The sequence below is a fragment of the Pantherophis guttatus genome, chromosome 8, assembly GCF_059756535.1.
Source record: "Pantherophis guttatus breed Tessera chromosome 8, ASM5975653v1, whole genome shotgun sequence".
NCBI lineage: Eukaryota > Metazoa > Chordata > Lepidosauria > Squamata > Colubridae > Pantherophis > Pantherophis guttatus.
The window spans coordinates 30377157-30397868 of record NC_142070.1 but is presented as its reverse complement, the minus strand read 5'-3'; the positions used below and the strand labels follow the sequence as shown (position 1 = coordinate 30397868).

Below are 20712 nucleotides of genomic sequence, written 5' to 3'. Positions count from 1 at the left end.
AGAAAGAAGCCTGGCAAAGACTCCTCACAAGAAAGAAAGAAACTGGCGGAGGGGGGGAGGGGTGGTGGTTCTGAAACACAATAAGGAACATAATTAACTTCACAATTCTTTGTGTTTTTCATTTGACTACAGGGTGGAGATGAAAGAGGGCTCCTAAGTCTTGCATTCCATCCCAATTACAAAAAAAATGGGAAGCTGTATCTGTCCTATACCACCAACCAAGAACGATGGGCTATCGGGCCTCATGACCATATTCTTCGGATAGTAGAATACACTGTGTCCAGGTATGAATAGTATATTCAATCTCTACAGTATTTCCTAGGGTGTAGAATGCTTTAAAGTATTTGTGTCACTTGTCTGCTCTCTTAAATCCTACAACTTTTGTATTTTTTACTTTCAAAGATGAAACTCTGATTGATGAAAGGTACATATAGATATTATACAGTGCTATGATTTGCTATGCTATATATAATATATACTATATTGTGTATTATAATACAATCCAAACTATATTTCAGGCAAATAATGTTGAGACTAGAAGTAATTACATTTACTTTTCTCCCTTCTATATTCATTCTATTATTCGTATGTTATATATTCTGATTACTAGATCATTCAGTGTATAATATAAAAATCCGATATCCCACTGTATTTGGAGTTAAGTGATTTCTTATATATTGAGAAATAAACAACAAACTAATTGGGAGGCATATGTGCACAGGATAAATAATATATTACATTCTTTTTCAGGATAATAAATAACATGTAGGTAACATGTAGTAAAAGTAATCTTGGACCTTATGATGGTTTCGGAAGTTCTATTCAGGGTACCCTGCTCATTCTCACATTCTCAGAATGTTTTCCTTACGCTAAGATTATACCCATATTGATTGGTTCCTAATGTTCTTCAAGTTGTTATCTGTTATAATATGGTCTTTCATAGATGTCAGATCCCCAAAACCAAGAAGGATGCCCAGAGTTATTTCAGAGCAGTTTCCTGTATTGATCCTCATTCCTAGACATAAATCTTGCCAAACTAAAGGAACCACTTACATCATTAAAGATATACTTTGAGAAGTTGTAGGGAGGAACTATTTATTCTTGACCCTCTTTCTCCAACCAAACTATCTATACCTTGCTATTTCTTGGTCCTCTGGAATGCAGCCCTTCCCTTTTGGGAATCCACCATATTCCACCAAAATACGTTCCTTCTAGAAAGTGTTTTTGTTGTTTATCCTTCTAAGCAATCATTAGAGACAATCTAAAATTAATTCCTCTCTGTATACAACTCTATGTATTTTAGATCCTGACTTGCCTTCCAAGAACTTTAGGTAGCACTTGCTGTATATCCTGTCTCATACCCCAGCACTATTTTACATTCATAACAACTCTGCAACATGTCATCTGAGAGGGCAACCTAGTATTGTGCCATAATATGGGCTTCATGAGCTGCCTGAAAATGTGAACTTGAATTACTCCGATGTTAGTTAGAATCTACTCCTTCATCTACTACACTTCCTAAACATTCAAATTCATTCATGCTGCAAACTCTTGCAAAAAGGAAGGCAAAGCAACAAAAACCGTGTATTCATTTGTTTTATGGCAAGCAACTTTTTATATTGCTGTCAGTCATTATTTAAAAATATTTTACAGGATGAAAACAAAAATGATATACCTACTTCAAAGTTAAATATATTATTGGAATTCATTTCTTCCCTCACTTATTGCAGGAAGAATCCACACCAAGTTGATATGAGGACTGCAAGACCTTTCCTAGAAGTTGCAGAACTACATAGAAAACATCTTGGAGGACAGCTGTTCTTTGGTGCTGATGGGTTTTTATACATAATCCTTGGTGATGGAATGATCACAATAGATGATATGGAGGAGATGGATGGTCTGAGGTATAAGAATTTCCAGTAGACAAAAACCTTTTTATCTTTTTATCTTTAAAATTTCCACCCTAATTCTGCTCTTGAAATATAAGTAATTACCATTCTATACTTACATAATTTCTTATCACTTTACTGAATGAATGAGGAATTAAAATTTGTCCCTATGACAAATAGTTGGAAATAATTCATGATAAATGATTTAATTGTTAAAGCTGTGTTATTTATTATCTATTACTCATTTTCAGAAGAGAATATGATTTAAAATAAACAAAAACATGACCAGTAAAAATTAAAGATCAGTCACATTGACTTTCTTAATTTTTCAGAAACAAACATTGCTTTAAATCAGGTTTTCCAAACTGTGAGGGGTATCTCTTTGGGGAGGGGAAGACAGGGTCCAGAGGAAGCATGAATAACCTGAATACATACACTTTTCCTAAAGTTTCATTGTATTGAATTCATTGTTCATTGGTGCTCATTTTGATGTTAAGATTTTTAGAGGAGGTATGCATATTACGATTACACTAAGGGAAGGTCTGATGACAAAAAGTTGACGAACCCCTTAAATTCTATGTGTCATTTCCAAGTTGGATTAAAGCAAAGATACAGAAAGAGATTAATGTCTGTGGATAGACATTTATATGTATCTCGTAATATCCATACAGATAGTATTTTAAATATGTTTGACATCGATCAAATTTGACACAAAGCCCAGAAACATACAGTGGATTGAACTATATATTATTTGAATGACTAGCAAAACTGAAATGTAATCAAAAAGTAAAAAAAATATGGTTATTCTACTTTGATTCTAAATTTTTGAATATTCTATTCTTAACAACATCACTGGCTTTTGTTACTCTGACAAAATGCAAGCCTCAACAATTTTGGGCTACATGTAATATCTCAGTGTACATAGAAAATGGCACAATGCTGTTTGCATCACTTTGACTTCCCTTGCCCCACCCCTTGTCATGTTTCTTCTAAAAGATTCTCTAACAAGTAAGTACTGTTCAGAACAGACAGTAGAAGTTAAAATGCTGCTGCCTTTTAAAAATAAATTATCTTGTCTCCAACTTTCTCAGTGATTTTACAGGTTCAGTACTGCGCTTGGATGTAGACACTGATTTCTGCCATGTGCCTTATTCCATACCACAGTCTAACCCACATTTTAACAGCACTAATCAGCCTCCTGAAATTTTTGCCCATGGACTCCATAATCCAGGCAGGTATGTAAAATACTTTTTCTTTTGAAGAATGGAAAAGGATACCAACACAGTTTATAAAACTTAATCAAAGGAATATGAAAAATAATATAGGAAATAAAGAAGTTAAATAAATATAGCATAAAGTAACTCTTCATGAAAGTATTTGGAATCTTGTTTTGCTACTGAGAAAAAGAAGTTATAAATGTGTAGAATTAGAACAATCAGTTTGTGGCGTCCTCGCTGCTTTCTGAACTTGGCTGTTTTCTTGCAGGTGTTTCACGAGCAAACTAGGTGACACCATCAGTACTCATAGGGAATGGAGTTTGCTCTCATTTTATATTTTAGTGGCTTACCTGTTTCTGTTGGTGTAAGTGGTCTTGGTGATTCCTTGATTGGGTTATTGTTTACTGTAGTTGTTTGGCAGTTCCTTGATTGGGATATTGTTTGCTTTTTTATTGTTCGAATGTTAATCTTGGTGTTAATTCTCTGCTCATGTCGGTGTTGATTGCTGGTAAGGAGTTACTTTGGTCTTTTTGTTTCCTTTTTGACTTTTTGATTGTCTCTTTTGAATGGCATGTAGATGTTGTTTATGTCTTTGTGCCTGTTAATGTCTGATTTGACTGAGTGCCTGGTTTCCAGAAATTATCTACTGTTTTTGGACTGGGCCTGGTCTAGCATGCTTCACAGTTTCACAGTTGAAAATATGGTTAAGTCTGTCCATGTATTGTGAAATATCTTCTGACTGTTAATTGGTGTTCATGGATGCACTCTGCTAGACTTCTGTCTGTTTGTCCTACATAGTGGTTGTTGCAGTCCTTACACTGTATGTTGTAGATGATTTCTGTTTTTTCTTTTGGGGCTGCTGGGTCTTTTGGTTTACTTAGGATGTTTTGGAGATTTTTAGTTGGTTTGTATGCTATGATGATGCCATGTGTGGCTGTAATAGTTTGTTGGTGATTTCTGTGATGTTTTTGATTTATGGCAATGTTATCCTTTTCACAGCTTGTATTGGTTGTGCTGCATTGGTTTGAATGGTTATTTTTTGAGTAAGTGGCATGGCTATCCATCTTATTGGAAGATATTATATATTATGATCTGTTTCCTTTTTCTGATGTTCAGAGTTACTACAGTGAGTTTTGTGCTTATATAAATAATGTTCTTACATAGCTTCCCTTGTGGGAGATTTTGTTGTTGCTTTGGTAATTGAGCACCAGAGCAACAACCAAGGTGTGAAGTGTGAGTGGTTTTATGATACACTTGTGTTTCTAATTTGCCATCACTGCCCCTGCTCAGGAGAATACCCAGGAAGGGGAGCATGTAGTTGTTTTCTTCTTCCCAGTGAATTTTATTCATTTGAAGATGTTGTTGATAGTTTGGTATGTGTTCTCTTGTTACTATAACAAAGGTTTCATCTATGTACAGTGTTCATACTTTGGATTATATGTACGGAAGTGCTATCAATTCCAAGAGTTCCATTACAGTCTTTGCTATGAGTCCTGAAAGTGGTGATCCCATGGGTGTTTCTTTGATTTATTGATATATTTGTTCATCAAACTGAAAGTATGTAGTTATGCAAAGGTTGATAAGATCCATGACTGTGGCTATTTCAATCTTGGTGTATTTGTTTGATTGGATGTGCTGTCATGGATTCTTTGGATAATTCTGGGTCTAAGGATACGAAAAGTTTTGTGATTTCAAATGAGGCCATGATTTCATCTTCATCTGTTATCACATCTTGTGATAACTAGTGGTGAGTTGATAGAGTATTTGCTTCCTGCTGTGAAGTGTTCAAGCTTTTTTGTCAATTCTTTAGAGTTGTTGTAGGTTGGGATCCTTGGTAATGATGCAGTTGGACAGAGATATATGTCTGGCTTGTGTGTTTTGAGGCATCCACAGAACCATGATAGACTGGTTTCACTACATTTCATCCACTATTGGTCTTCTTTGGTGATTTCATCTTTCTTCACTGAAACTTCCCTTGATCTGGTTGTCTAATTTTTGTATTGGGTTGGTATTCACTGGGATGTAAGTTTCTTTGTGTTCTAGTAATTCTTTTACTTTTTGTATTCCTGGAAGCCTGGCATTCAAACATATTTGCTCTTTTCTGAGTGAGTTGCCTAAGAATTTATATTTTCTAATCTGAATTATCCTATTTCTCAGTTTGATTATGTTTGTTATTTAATGCTCCATTTAAGAATGGACACTTTAACATCAGTGATTAGAAATAAAATGGTGATATAGAAATAGAAATCATATACTATAGCAAACAAATGAATTAGTTCATGTCATCACAAAACAATGTCCTTGAACAGGTGTGCAGTGGATCGCCATCCAACAGATGTAAATATTAATTTAACGATACTTTGTTCAGACTCGAATGAGAAGAACAGATCATCAGTAAGGATCCTTCAGATAATAAAAGGAAAAGATTATGGTAAGTTCTGGATCCTGGAACATTTAATATTCATATTCCCTTCATAGAATGGATAGAAAATTTAATATAGCAATAGTATAGTGCCCAGATGTTAGGAATACAGTTGGCATCTTTTTTCCCTTATGATGGATATTTTTCTATATTATAATTGTATTAGGCATTAATTTATACAAATAAAAACTAATAGAAACTACAAAAAAATAACAAAAAGAAAAGTGTAAAGTTTGTAAAATTTATTTATAAAATAATAAACATAGGATATAAATAATTGCCATATAAAACACTAAATAAAAAATAATGTGAAGGAAGAAAAAAATGTAAGTGTGGCAGAGAAAAGAAAAAAGAGGAAAAAAATAAAGTAACTTGCCCCTGGATCACACCAAATGTAATTTTTTCTAATAATTGACTTTCTATTAAAAAAACAACAAAGTATCTCTTCATCCCATATCTCATCTCTTTATTTATAAACAAGTCTTAAATTCTTGTTATTCTAATCAGCAAAAGTCATTAAGGGATAGCAGAAACAACAACATATCTATTTTAAATGAAATCCCAGAATCAACTTTTTAATTCTTTCTCTTCCTTCTATATAATCCTTATGTGTGTATGTGTGTGTATCCAGATCAATGGGGTAAGCTTTCAGAACAGTGATGAAAATCAGCACTGGCTATAGCTTTCCTAAGTGATAAAAGGACTATGTTAGATAAATGATTATTTGCCATTAATCTTTCAATATCAAAATTTAGTACCCACTGTTGTTTCTTTTTTCCCCCAGTTAAAACTATAGGCAGTAGTACTATTCTTGTCTATTTATTTACTTCTGGAAGCACAAGTATATTCCAGTTTTTCGTATTATATTTGGAGATACAGCAAGAGTATTCTCATATCTTTAAAAAAGATGTGAGTGGAATTAGCATGTTCTAACATAGGGAAAATTTATAGATGGTTCCCTTTGATACCAAAAAACACTTTTTCCCCCCCTATGGTACTTTTATTTTATGAGATGTAAAATATCAACCTTATTTTGTTTTTAAAAAGAAGTTCATGTTACAGTGAAGGCCAAGAAATAATGGTCATAGATGGTAGCTATTTTTAGCAGCTGTATTTGAAGTTCCTTGAATATTATTTGGGTATTAAGTCATGTTAAATATTGAGAAACTTAATTGTGAATAAGTTCAATATAAACCTAATTGTTCAATATAAACCTAATTCTGAAATAATTTATTTTAAATGTCATATTTCCCAATTCTTAACACATGCTTTTATAAACTTTAATTTAATCTAACACTATGGTAGTTCTTTTCCAGAAAGCGAACCTTCACTTTTAGAATTTAAGCCATTCAGTTCTGGACCACTGGTTGGTGGATTTATATACAGAGGCTGCCAATCTGAAAGACTTCATGGAAGTTACATATTTGCAGACCGCAATGGGTAAATTACTTACAATTCTCATAGAAAAAGTGATATATTATTTCTAATTTAAAAATGAAAGTGCATTATATATGATAGTTTGCTAGTAATATGTATTGTAGGATGGATTTCAGAAATCTAATTTTAAAATGTTATAATGGTTCCAGCCCTTAATGGAAGGACTTTTACCCCATTGCTTTAGAATTTCATTTTCTCTCCCATGTTCAGCCTTTATTTGAAACCATGAAAACTCAACTAAATTTGATCTAAAATGTTATTGATATATGGATGACATATAGCTTTACCTTACTTTACTATTAGTCACAACAAAATAGTAGAAAAACTGAACATGTATCTGATGGCAGTTGGGGATTAAGAAGATAAATAGCTATAATTACTGGTAATCATGGACTGGTAAATCTTCATCTTTGATCTTGAAGATCAATTTTGGAACTTCTGGTTAATTCGGGTCTGAGTTCTTCCAATGCAGAGAGCAGAATTATTGTGTTTTTTACCAATAAAAATAACTGCCAGTTCTCTCGGAAAAACTACAACATTGCTTTGCATTTAGACAGAGCCATTATAATGAGCTCTACATGAAATTGCATTTGAAGGTGTTCCTGAAAGTTCAGTTTCTACACAATGCAGATGTTTCTATACCAGTAGAGGCTAAGTATTTGGAGCATATAACAATGTATTGTACTAATGTATTGTGATAGGACTCTAACAGAACTGAAATCATAATACCTAGATTGTGTGGTCTAGGTAAGGATATCATGAAAATACCATCACCCAGTAAACTATGGGTTTAGTTAGTTAGTTTTAGTCCCAATGCTCAAGATATTTACTTTGACTTCAATCAGCAGTATAAGATTAGTTTCTTGTTGGTGCTGTCACTCTAAATCAAACTTAGAGTGAAAAAATAGTGCTGTTCTAGAAATTTCCTCTCAAAATTTATTTAATTTTTTCTGGCCACATGAGGGAATGAAACATGGAAAGAAAGGAGAAAAGTAGATAAGCAACCATCCTCATTCACGCTACCAGGAATGTTTTAATTTTCCCCAAAAATGACAGAAATTGACAGCTTTTGGGATCCCTTTATGGAGAAGATATATTCTCCCTATTTCACCACAACATTCACATTTATATTCTACTAGGGAAGTGATGGCGAACTTTTAGGCATGGAGTGCCCAAACTGGAAGGCACGCATGCATATGCACGCATACGCACGCCAGAGTACCAGAAACCCGACGACCACCTAGCCAGCACATATGTGCTCCTTGGAAACCCAACGACCAGCTGACTGAGCTGGGGCAACGGCGCACATGCCCACAGAGAGGTTCTGCGTGCCACCTCTGGCACGCTTGCCATAGGTTCGCCACCACAGTACTAGGGCATATATACGAGCATTGACTGTGCAGTATAGATTTGCACAGTTGAATATAGGTCTAGAGTATGACATACCCTTAAGGCAAACAAATAATGAGTTCTCAGTAATACTTTTATGTATTGTGCAAACATTTCAATAGTATTCTAAATGACATTAAATGTCCATGTTAAAATTATAAGCATTGCTTCAACACACACTGTCATCCTATTTATGCTTAAAAGATACAGATTCTCTTGAATCAAGTGATTACATGGACACACCCACAATTTTCTCAGCAATTTTTCTTTTCTATTAATTCTTTGTTTTTCTACCCTACATACCTGGGATTTCCTTGTTGTCTCTGAACCAAATACTAACCATATCTATCCTGCCTAACTTTTATCAGGATTAGTTGAGAATTTCTAAATCTCGTATGGAATCTCCTATAGAATATTCATGCTTATGTTAGTCTGTTGACATAATGGGACTTGCTTTAAAAGAAACATATATGCAATTGTGCTGTTATCATGCCTTAAGAACAAATCTTTGAGCAACTCTCGTTATATGACATCAATCTATTATAGGCTTATCAGTTGTAACTGGAGTAGAAACTTCAAAATAACTTTTAAGTATCTACCAAAATGAACATTGAATCCTAAGCTTTATAGCTCAGACTTTAAATGCAACCTTCTCAAATGTGGGGCCTTCAAGAAGTGAAGGGATTACAACTGCTAGCAAACCCAATCTATAATGCCAAAGAATTCAGAGAAATATGGACTCCAATTTAGATATTATTTAATATTTAGTTTCTGCATTGACCTCAGTAAAGTTAATGGAAGCATTGTGTAACCCTTCTCCTTTTATCTGTTTTTAGGAATTTTTTAACACTACAACAGAGTCCTATTACAAGACAGTGGCAAGAAAAACCATTATGCCTGGGCAACAGTGGTTCATGTCAGGGTTTCTTTGCTGGACACATTTTAGGATTTGGTGAAGATGAATTGGGTAAGACAAAAAGCAATTTATTATTGTTTTATAATATATTAATTGGAGTTTAGGCAAGAACTATCTTATGATTATTTAATACATTTTTATAAAATAAACTGAAACATAATTCCAGGAAGAGCCATTTAGTTCATTGTGTGAGGTACACATTAATAACCAGCCTCCACTTGGACAAATCCAGTAAAGAAGAGCCAAATCATTCATATTATTAAAACAGAAAAATAACAATATAATAAAATGGTAGGAGGCTGATGTAGCCAATTATAAAAACTCTAATTTTGCAAATAATAAGGTCATCTGGCAACAGAAAATTAACATTTGTATAGATTTGCCCATTAACAGGGCTATATATGAAGAATATCCTTTCTCTTCTAATTGTCCTACTTCAGAGAATAGGGTAACTCTATTTTTAATTCACCAATGTTTTACCTCAGAGCTTCTAAAATGTGAGGACTGAATTCCCTTTGATTATCCAGTATGTAGTATACTTTCCAGGTATGTTAAGATTACAAACATATCACCAGCAAGAGTTATGGATGTTAAGGCCAAAATATCTGGAGAACATCAAGTTTGAAAAAACTACTATAGATAAATATTTTGAACTGTGCTCAAAAATAGCTAAATTGTATAGGCAATGGAGCTATAGAAGTGTGAAGGAAGCATATTCCTAAAAGTCCCAATAGGCATATGTTGTATTATCTACAAGCAATATTTAAAGGGAATATTATAAACAATAATTTGGAATAGTCTGGATGAGAAGCAGGACGCAATGGCTCAGCAGGTACACACACTGAGCTTGTCTGCTGGAAAGCTGACAGCCCAGGTTTAAGACCCAAGCGCCATGTGAAAAAATTTTTGTTTTTTTCTTAGTGGAAAAGAAACATGTGTCATATATTGATATCTTGAAGAGTATGTGAGCACGAAAAGATTTTAACCGATCGAAACACTGTCTGTAATTGTTTGAAAGGATGATGCTTTTATGTTATTTTTTGTTTGAAAAATAAAAAAAAACTTTGGGAAAAAAAAAGACCCAAGCACCATGCGAAGGGATGAGCTCCCGTTACTTGCCCCAGTGCCTGCCCACCTAGCAGTTCGAAAGCATGCAAATGCAAGTGGATAAATAGGTATCATTGGTAGGAAGGTAACTGTTTCATGTACTTCGGCGTACAGTCATGCTAGCCACATGGCCATGGAAATGTCTTCGGACAATGTTGGCTCCCTCAGCGAAGATACAGAGATGAGCACCGTGCCCTAGAGTCAGACACGACTGAAAAGGGTTTCCTTTACTTTTACCTTTAGATAAGAAACATATAAAAACTATTCCACTAATTATAACTCCCTGTTCAGTGCAGGAATCCAGATAAAACCATTTTATCAGATCTATTCAGTACAGAATCCACTAAAAATTTGATCTACCATCAGATTGAAAAGTACTTGAAAACTGGGATTCTAGACTAAAATGTTTTGAGAACTAACATATAGTATAAAACAGACCATTGTACTAAACCCAAATATGTAATCACAGCAATTACATTTTATTAATCTGGATTTAGGGTTTTGTAAATGGCATAAATACAAAGAATGTTATGATGGTCTTCTCTCACTCTTCTTGAATACCTACATAAATCTTTTAAAGAAACTGTGATTATTGTATTTCTAAAAGGCAGCAATATACTAATAGAGTACAGTATGTTACAGAATATCTGCTGAACATTTTTTTTTATTTCTAAAAAAAATCCTATGAATAAATTTGGTTCTCCAACCACTAAATTCCTTGTTTAAATTATTAAATAATCTGTGGAAAAAATGGTAAAGAAATATGAAGCATACTTCATAATTCAGGTTACCAAATATTTTAGGAAAAATGCAAGCAACAGCATGCACCACAATATTTCAGAAACTCAAGAACAAATTTGACTAAAGAACTGCAGAATCCAACTATTTTGTCAAAATGACTAAATGAGTTTCACGACAGCACTTCTCCACATAAGTCTAAGTGCCTCAGTTTGCAGCACTATAAAATGCTTACTTCAACATTTTTGTTATCTTCAGCCCTTTTTCCCTACAGATCCCTCTGCCCCAGACACATTTTCTACTCTTACTTCATCAAGTTATTTTATCTCAGCGTCTATTTGCAGTTTTAAAAATGAGGATATACATTGATGCAATGGTCAATTTATTTAATTCCTTCTACATAATAATATCCATAACATTGTACTTTTCATCATAATGCATATGTTGCTTGATATTTTTAGTGAAGGCCAATATTTATTTATTTATTGTGCTTTATTGACAGGTGAGATTTACATCTTAGCAAGCAGTAAAAGCATGACACAATCACATAATGGAAAACTCTATAAAATCATTGATCCCAAAAGGTAAGAACTGAATATGATAAGACATAAATCTAACAAATAAATAATAAAACTGAGAGCCAGTTTGTTACAGTGGTTAAGGCATCAGGCTAGAAACCAGGAGACTGTGAGTTCTAGTCCCGCACAAGGCATGAAAGCCAACTGGGTGACCTTGGGCTAGTTACTCTCTTTCAGCCCAACCCATCTCATAGAGTTGTTGTGAGAAAATTAGGAGGCAGGAGCAAGCATTGGGTATATTTGGCACCTTGAGATATTTATAAAATGATAAAGATGGGATAAAAATAAATTAAAAAGTGGGATTTTTGTTCTACATCAGCAGGTTGCAATATGAAATTTTGCATATAGAGCAGGTGATTTTTTTAAAAAAAATTAATGGAAAAAAGGAGCTCCTAATGGTTCCCATGATCAGATAGACAGGGTGAACCCTGGCACCAGTTTGTCTTACATGGCAGAGATATTCCTTCTGTGTTTCTCTGAGCAGGTTAGCACTACTAAGGAGTGGCCCAGTTCCAGGGCCCTTAGGAGGGCTGCCCAGGCTAATTGATTAATGAAAATACACTTTGACTGGCTACAGGCCGGAGCAGTAATTGCTGGAAGTAACTGTGAGGACAATTAACCACTGGAACCGCTTGCCTTCAGAGGTTGTAGGTACTTCATCACTGGAGGTTTTAAGAAAAAGCTGGGCAGCTACCTGTCTGAAATAGAATAGGGTTGGACTAGAAAACCTCCAAGGTACCTTCCAGCCAAGGGTGAAATGTAAAATCTGTTACTACCGGATCTGTGGGCGTGGCTTGTGGGGGGGGGTAATGTGACTAGGTGGGTGTGGCCAACTTTTTTTTTTTTTTAAACTTTTCAAAGCATTTTTTCTCAGCTGGGATCCTCAGAGAGGCTTTTTAAAAAATGCCTCTCTGCCGATCAGGGAACTCAGCTGGGATCGTCAGAGACTTTTCAAAGCATTTTTTAAACTACCTCTTCGGCCAAGAAAATAATGCAGAAAAAAATGCAGAAAAAAATGCTTTGAAAAGCCTCTGATGATCCCAGCTGAGCCACACGATCATCAGAGGTTTTTTTACTTTTAAAAGCATTTTTTCATCAGAAGAGGTTGTAGAAAAAATGCTTTTAAAAGTAAAAAAAAATAGATGCTTCTACATATAAATGTTTTAAATATGTGTTTAAGTTTTTCATGAAAGTATTCATGAAAAGTTTCTCTTTTTAAGAAAATTGGACAGAATCTAGTACGAAAGATTGAAAATAAATTTATAGAAATATATATTGTAAGATCTGCAAGAATTGACAGAGATATAAGGAAGGTGATCCTGGAGCATTTGCTTGTGGTAGAGGAGAAATAAAAAGCTTTTAAACTATAAATTAAATAACATTGCATGCCACAGAAAAAGTTCTAATGATTTGTCATGGATCTGTCATTGAAACAACATGTTATTAATTAAGAAGCAGATGTTACTGCCAATCATGCTCTTCTATTTGTTTTGTTTATTAAAGATTTCTAGTGAAAGTATTTTTATAAAACAAATACTACTCCATTTCACTGAGATTGTTTAGTCTGTTGGTGTGTGGATTTAGGTGAATTTTACACCTTTAATCCACTTTTAGTTTCTGATTACAAAGAGGCTGTTTGTTTGACCTTGGATTTGTGCTCTTGTTACCCCACCATTTAAAGTGGCTTGAAATTGGCATATCTTGAAGGCCAGACCTCTCAAAGCAAAACTCTCTGTTCGCTGTTTAATGTGTGGCCTATCTGTCTGGAATAAGACCAGTAGCGGACAATGCAGTAACATAAGGACAGCAAATACTTTGAAATACATATGAAATGAAACTGATGAGAAAAGGACGTTTTATAGGGTTACCATTTTTGATATGTTTACATGAGCATAAAATAACACTTAAAGCAGGGATGAAATTCAGCAGGTTCTGACAGATTCTGGAGAATTGGTAGTGGAAATTTTGAATAGTTTGGAGAACCAGCAAATACTACCTCTGGCTGGCCCCAGAGTGGGATGGGAATGGAGATTTTGCAGTATCCTTCCCCTGGAGTGGGGTGGGAATGGAGATTTTGCAGTATCCTTCCCCTGCCATGCCCACCAAGCCACGCCCACAGAATCGGTAGGGAAAAATTTTGAATTTCACCTCTGACTTAAAGCTTTATTAATATTCTCAATGCAACTTTCAAGTGATTAGTCTCAAAATAATAATAATAATAATAATAATAATAATAATAATAATAATAATAATAATAATAATAATAATATAGTTAGAGCAGCCCCCTTTTTCCTCCACACATCCCAAGTTCTATTTTCTCATGAAAATGCAAGCTTCTGAATCTATGGAAATATATTCCTGGATTTTCTTGACAGTTTGCATGAATTGCATGTTTGCAGCAGAATCTCATGGCAATTGTTGAGAATAAAAACTTGAATGATGGAACTTTTCTTGTCTGATGGTGGTGGTAGGATTTCAAGACTAATGCATGTAAAACCAAACCTTTCTGTATACCAAACATTAAAATGTGGTATGAAAAGGAATTATTACACTGAATTAAAACATTTTCCAATATCATAGAAATATACCAAGTATTGATTTCTCGAACCAGTACAATAAACATTCTGATTAGCTAATAATTTTTTCTAGGATAGCATTGAATTATCCTAGGGAATTTGGTATAATAAGGTGTTGGAGGAATATAATGATTTTGGGGGAAGATAATTAATAATAGTGATGGCATTCATTGATAAAATCAATGATGGTTTAATTACTGGTGGTAATATTTTTCTAGATGAATGAAAACAGGATTGATTTTTTTAAATGGTTTCCAAAGGAATATTCATTAGATCAGTTTTTAAAAAATTATTATCAAAAATTTGATTTTAAATGTTAAAATTTAAATTTTAAATATATATACTGCTCAAAAAAATAAAGGGAACACAAGCAGAAGACATCCGAGATCTGAATGAATGAAATAGCCTTATTAAATACTTTGTTCGTTACATACAGTAGTTTTGTGTTCCCTTTAGTTGTTTGAGCAGTGTATAAACTACTGTATGTAAAGAACAAAATATTTAATAAGACTATTTCATTCATTCCCATCTCGGATGTCTTCTGCTTGTGTTCCCTTTATTTTTTTGAGCAGTATAGTATATTCAGGTAGAAGACTACCTGTGGACAAGTCAAACCCAATTTGGGGAGTATATTTTGGCACCTAAAATTGTGAGCTTATCTGCAAGTATATATATATGCTAAACTTGAAGAAGCATTTGAGAGTTCCAGGCTTTCCCAGTTAATTTGAGGAATGAATGGTGCCCTGTAAAATAATCATTTGTTATCCCAAAGCAGCCTTTCCCAACTGGAATTTTCCAAATATTTTAAAGTATAACTCCCCAAATTCTTAGCCAGCATGCCCATCTGAAAAGCATGGCCCACACCTTTAAAGCAGTAGAATAACATACATTTCAGGTACCTGGTAATAGCAGAGATTTTCCCTTATTTAGTGTTCATACCTGCATGTACTGTAGTCTATAGATAGCAGGCAAATTAATATTGTTAGGCTACCTAAAATAAAAAGATGTTTCTTAAATTAAGAAGGCCACTGGTATAAGGATATATTAGCTTTATTTTTATGTGTAGACGGATTTTTGAAGTATTTTAAGAAAGCTGCCAACTCTAACTAAGATGTAGGGAACCTACCGCTTTCCAATTGCTATAATTTCCAGCATTCCAAAAAACATAAACACCACACATTCCACACCCTGCCTTTACTTTTCCCTCCTCTCTCCCTACTTTTATTTAAAGCTTTATTTGCTCTTTCATTCCTTTCCTCTTAAGAAGGCACGTTTCCTGCTTAAATTTTTTAAATAATATTTGGTTAGGTATTAACTATATTTTGTCCATTTCATTTAGTAATATTTCTTCAGGGATAGCACAAACTGGATGTTATAATCCTTCAAAATTATTTAAAAGTTCCTTTTTTTTGGAGGGTGTTTTTTTTAGGTTGTCCTAATAAATATAATTATTCAGATTTGTTTAAATTTACCAACAAACACCTGGCTTGTCTCGCCAAGAGAAGGTTAAAGAAAGGCAGAAGAATATCAGTTATCCTTGACTTAATACTGATTATTAACGTGAAAGGTCTCATTGAGACTAGCAGAAATATTGGCTGAAATGACCATGTAATGCTGAAGTTATTGTTTTTAAATTAAACTAAAACAGAACATGTATCTTTGATTTTTGAAAAAGTGAATCTTAATATATTCATAGCAAGGGTAAGTAAGATTCTATAGCAGAGAAAGTTAGTGGGAGAAATTTCTCAGTTCATGTAAATAATTCCAATGAGGAAAAAAAGCAAGAAAGCAACAGAAGGCGCCAATATAGCTGTTTAAATCTTAGTAAAGATCTGAAAACAAAAAAGGAAATATGCACGGAATGGAAAAATTGCCAAGTCTCAAAGGAAAAACATAAACAGTAATTTAAAACTCTAGAGTTGGTGTCAGAAAGCAAAAGCTCAGAATGATCTGATGTTAATAAACCTTCTTAAGAGATGTTCAAAGAAAAAGACAAGATATTATATTCAGTGAAGAAGGCAAAACAGTAAAGGTAACAAAGGAAAGAGAACAATCCAACTTCTTTGTTAAAGAAGGCAAGAAAGCATGCATTGCTTCAGGAAACTGTCATGGGAAGGATGAAAGAGCAGAACTGAAGTTGAAGATTGATAGAAATACGGTTTTGGAATAGAAAGTAAAGTTTAAATCTCTAAGGCCAAATGAATTTTTTCTAGTAAACAGAAGTGGCTAATGGGCTGGCAGAACGTTTAAATATTATGGCTAGGAAATGCTGGAGAACAAATTAAATGTTAAATGATTAGAGGACAAAAAATGCCCCTATCTTTATAACCTCAGACCAATAACTCTTAGAGTGGTTAGAATTCCAGAGCAAACCATAAAGAGACTTGGAACTTAGGTTGACTGCAAACTGAAGTCACCAGTGTGATACAGGTGGGGGGAAATCAAACACAATTTTAAACTACACTAAGGGAATATGATTTCCAAATCATTGGATGTAATTGTTCCACTTTATTTTGCATTAGTCAGATTCCATTTCAACTATTGTGCCCAGATCTGGCCACTCTATTTTATGAAGGATACATATAAACTGGAACTGATTGTTCAGAACAAGTTTGGTTCTATTAAAAGAAAGTTTTGAGCAGGCTAAACAGAAGATGGGGTAGATTAGGAAACCTTTTTTCCAAAACTTGAAAGGATGTCACAAAGAAGGTCAAGAGTTGTCCACCATCATTTAAGAGTGCAAGACACAAAATTCATTTAAGTTATAGTTATACAGATTCTGATTTAATATTAGAAAAAAAATCCTAGCAATAAAATTAATATGACAATAAAAACAATAACCCAAGAGTGGTTTCTTGAATTTGTTCAAGTAAAGACGAGACAGCCATCTCTCATGGACACTTTAAACTTGATTATTACAGCTATCAAAGGATTTGACTTGACCTGTAGCCAGTGGTGGGATTCAAGTAATTAAACAACCGGTTCTCTGCCCTAATGATTTCTTCCAACAACCAGTTTGCCAAACTGCTCAGAAAGTTAACAACCGGTTCTCCCGAAGTGGTGCGAACTGGCTGAATCCCACCACTGCCTGTAGCCCAGTTCAAATCTATGAACATATAGTTTGTTAATAAATAAGATAAAATATTAAGATATATTAAAATATATGTTAATCTTTTATTTTACTTATTAGAGAATCATATATTCATAAATTAATGCAAAAGCTATTCACAAAGAGCAATTTAAAAAATAAACCCGTCCAGGTGGATTAGGTGATTCCCTTCAACAAAAATATAAATAAACCTTGAAGTCAGCTGCAATTCTTCAGTATACTTTAGCTTTAATGAAATGATAATTGATTGGCATGCTTGCCTAATTATTTGCACTGAAATTTTTTCACAATAAATCTCCTGGAATATGTAACCTCAAAATCAGCTTCAGAGCAGCAGTCCATTTCCATCCCTCCTCCCCTGCATGTCCCATTCTTCTTGCATAGACTGCTCTGTGGCCTTCCCTTTATAAGGCAAAAATACCTATCTGTTTATATCTTCCTATTTTCTGATGTGTGCAAGGAAATCCTGTGTCTGCTGTCATAAAGTAAGTAATACATAATTGAGCAACTTTAGCTCAGTCTTTAGCTCAGCCAGTTCTTTCCTGATTCATCCGTCAAAGTGCAATGCAAGTGGCCCCCTAAATTGATAAATTCCCACAGTGCCTGTTGACCCAGCTGCCAAGGCCTCATCCAGCAGGTGTTGTTTTTATGACCACCCTGACAGTAATACAAACTGTTTAGCAGTTGCATTGACCTCACAGCTATTAACACTGATACAGACTTCATCTGTATAGCTAGTTTTCAAATATGACAGAATTGCTTAAAGACTAGAGGTCATGAACAAGTATACCATATAAGAATAAATTTGATATGCTGCTAAGCTTTAAAAAAAAAATCCAAAAGCTGGAAAGGTTCTTTTCCTTACTTCCCACTTCATTCCCTTGCAGTAAATCAAGTAATGAGCACTTGGCAAACTTCCCAGTAAGAAAGCAAATGTACTGAAAAATACCTGAAAGAGGGCTGTATTTATTCTGAGAAAAGTAGATGTTTTTTTTATGTTCCGCTGGTGATTCTCTACCATAACATATTCCCATTGTTATAATTTGAAGATGGAAAATTTTTCTTCTCGCCACCAGGATAACTAGGATCATGATCATTTTAATGAAGTTGCTTCTGATAAGGGACAGATGAAATTGGATATAAAGCAGTCTTGTTCTAATAAATGCCCTTCAAATATGCTGGCATTACATATATCTGTTGCCAGAGATCCAGGAATTTGTAGTTCTAGCACAGGGGTGTCAAACCCGTGGCATCACGGCGGCATCACGTGATGTATCAGGACTTCTCCCCCCTTCGCTAAACTGGATGTGGGTGTGGCCAGCATATGACACATCTGGCCCGCAGGCTGTGAGTTTGACAGCCCTGTTCTAGCATAATAAATGCCCATAAAGTGTTTTAGCTAACTCTTCATGCAATAATTATGTGGTCTCCAATATTTTTGGCTCAGTGTTGACTCAGCCTTCCATCCTTCCGAGGTTGGTACAATGAGGACCCAGATTGTTGGGGGCAATATGCTGACTCTGTAAACTGTTTAGAGAGGGCAGTAAAGCACCGTGAAGTGGTATATAAGTCTTAAGTGCTATTGCTATTTTGTATCTATAATATTCAACTATGTATCTATAATATTCAACTATAAAAGTTTCTTTTTAACTCTGGCTACATAGAGTTACCTAACATTCCAAATCTAGATTATACCATTGAGAAGCACATTTGAAAGGCATTCATGAAGACTAAGACAGATGCTCACTTATGAGCTAATCAAATTTTTGATAGTTTATGGTTCAGTGTATCAAGTGAACATTGAGGACTGAGAATGAATTAAAGCACAATTAAAAGCATGCATGAGTAAAGTGTGCCATGTGAATACAATCACATAAGTGTTCTTTTGTGAACTTCCTGTATGTGATTGTCAATATGAATTTGGAATATATATGTGTACCATTTTTATAATAATTATTGCTGTTTTACATACAGTTTAAAAGGTGCCACATTGGCTTAACTAATATTTAGAGGACTCCTAATTTTGAACAGTCTTTGTTGACAAAATAAGTTTTTTAGCATTTTAAAAAATATTTTGGCTGGCTATAGTAGCAATGTTTGTTAAATAGCACACTGGATTATCATAATGAAAATTAAAATATCCATTTCTGGCGTTTTCCAAAAATGCTGTTTCATGGTCCATTTTAAACAGCTTTAGTTTTGGAGAATAAAAATGAAGACTGCAAAAATGAAGATACTGTATATATAAATTGTTTATCTTTGATCCTGACATTTAATAGGTTCATTGCCTGTATTTTTTTCTATAGACCTTTAGTTCCAGAAGAATGTAAAAGAACAGCATTTCCTGCCCAGATATTGACATCTGAATGCTCAAGGCATTGCCAAAATGGGCATTGTACTCCAACTGGAAAATGTTGTTGTAATCAAGGCTGGGAAGGTGAATTTTGCCGAACCGGTGGGTATTCTATTCATAGTAATTGCTGAACATAGCAAGCTAATAACAATTTCTGACATTCTTTTTTTTTAAATATTTATAATGAATAGTAAGAAAATGTCTAGAGGAAGAGACTAGAAAACCTGATTTATGAATTCAGAATTCATTTAGTAACATTCATAGATGTAGTGCGACCACAAGGCAAATATTGTGCTCAAGATTTCACCCTAACAAGATGTTCAAAAATGAGATTCTTAGATAATTCAACCCAGTTTTAAATCCAAAATGTCTACTCAGAAATGTTCCATTCGACTCAACAGGGCTGACTCCCCATGAGTACCTATAAGTCTGTAGCCTAAATTCCAAAATTTTGTGCCTTGCACTTTCCATACTGGCTGAAATCCTGGGAGCTGCAGTCTTGTTTTATCTGGAAGGCACCAGATTATAAATGTTGAAGTATGGGGATACATTCATCAATCTCTGAACAGACATGTATAATGTTCACTCACGAGAGTTTCTGTGAGTACTAATCCTCTGTAAAGAACTTAAAGCCCATATTGAAACAAAGTTAAACACCTTGTTTAAATATTTAATTGCCATTTTAAAAATTTATTTTAGAATGAATAAATGATCATAATTGAAGTTTCTTCCAGATCAAGACATTTTCTGCACAGAAAAATGAAATTGAATTGTATATGTGTCATGACTTCAGATAAGCAGAACATATAGAATTAGATTTAAACATTAAGATATATTTTTCATTGTAACCAAATTTGTGTGTTGTTCAAAATATTTCTTAAATAACTTCATACCACCCCTATGATACTGACATTGTTGCCTTTGCATGTTTTGCTTCAAATACTAACAGAGGCAGTGGTGGGATTCAATTTTTTTACTACT

At 34.1% G+C, this 20712-nt stretch overlaps 1 protein-coding gene across 1 annotated transcript in view; it reads left to right on the top strand.

Moving 5' to 3' along the window:
• HHIP (hedgehog interacting protein) overlaps window positions 1–20712 on the top strand; it is an 81787-nt gene that overhangs the window by 59262 nt on the left and 1813 nt on the right. Inside the window, exons 5-12 of the mRNA XM_034442743.3 lie at window positions 133–284; window positions 1731–1904; window positions 2981–3124; window positions 5416–5537; window positions 6845–6968; window positions 9191–9321; window positions 11618–11699; window positions 19685–19833. Coding sequence (XP_034298634.2) covers window positions 133–284; window positions 1731–1904; window positions 2981–3124; window positions 5416–5537; window positions 6845–6968; window positions 9191–9321; window positions 11618–11699; window positions 19685–19833 — 1078 coding nt within the window. The remainder of the gene's footprint in view (window positions 1–132; window positions 285–1730; window positions 1905–2980; window positions 3125–5415; window positions 5538–6844; window positions 6969–9190; window positions 9322–11617; window positions 11700–19684; window positions 19834–20712) is intronic.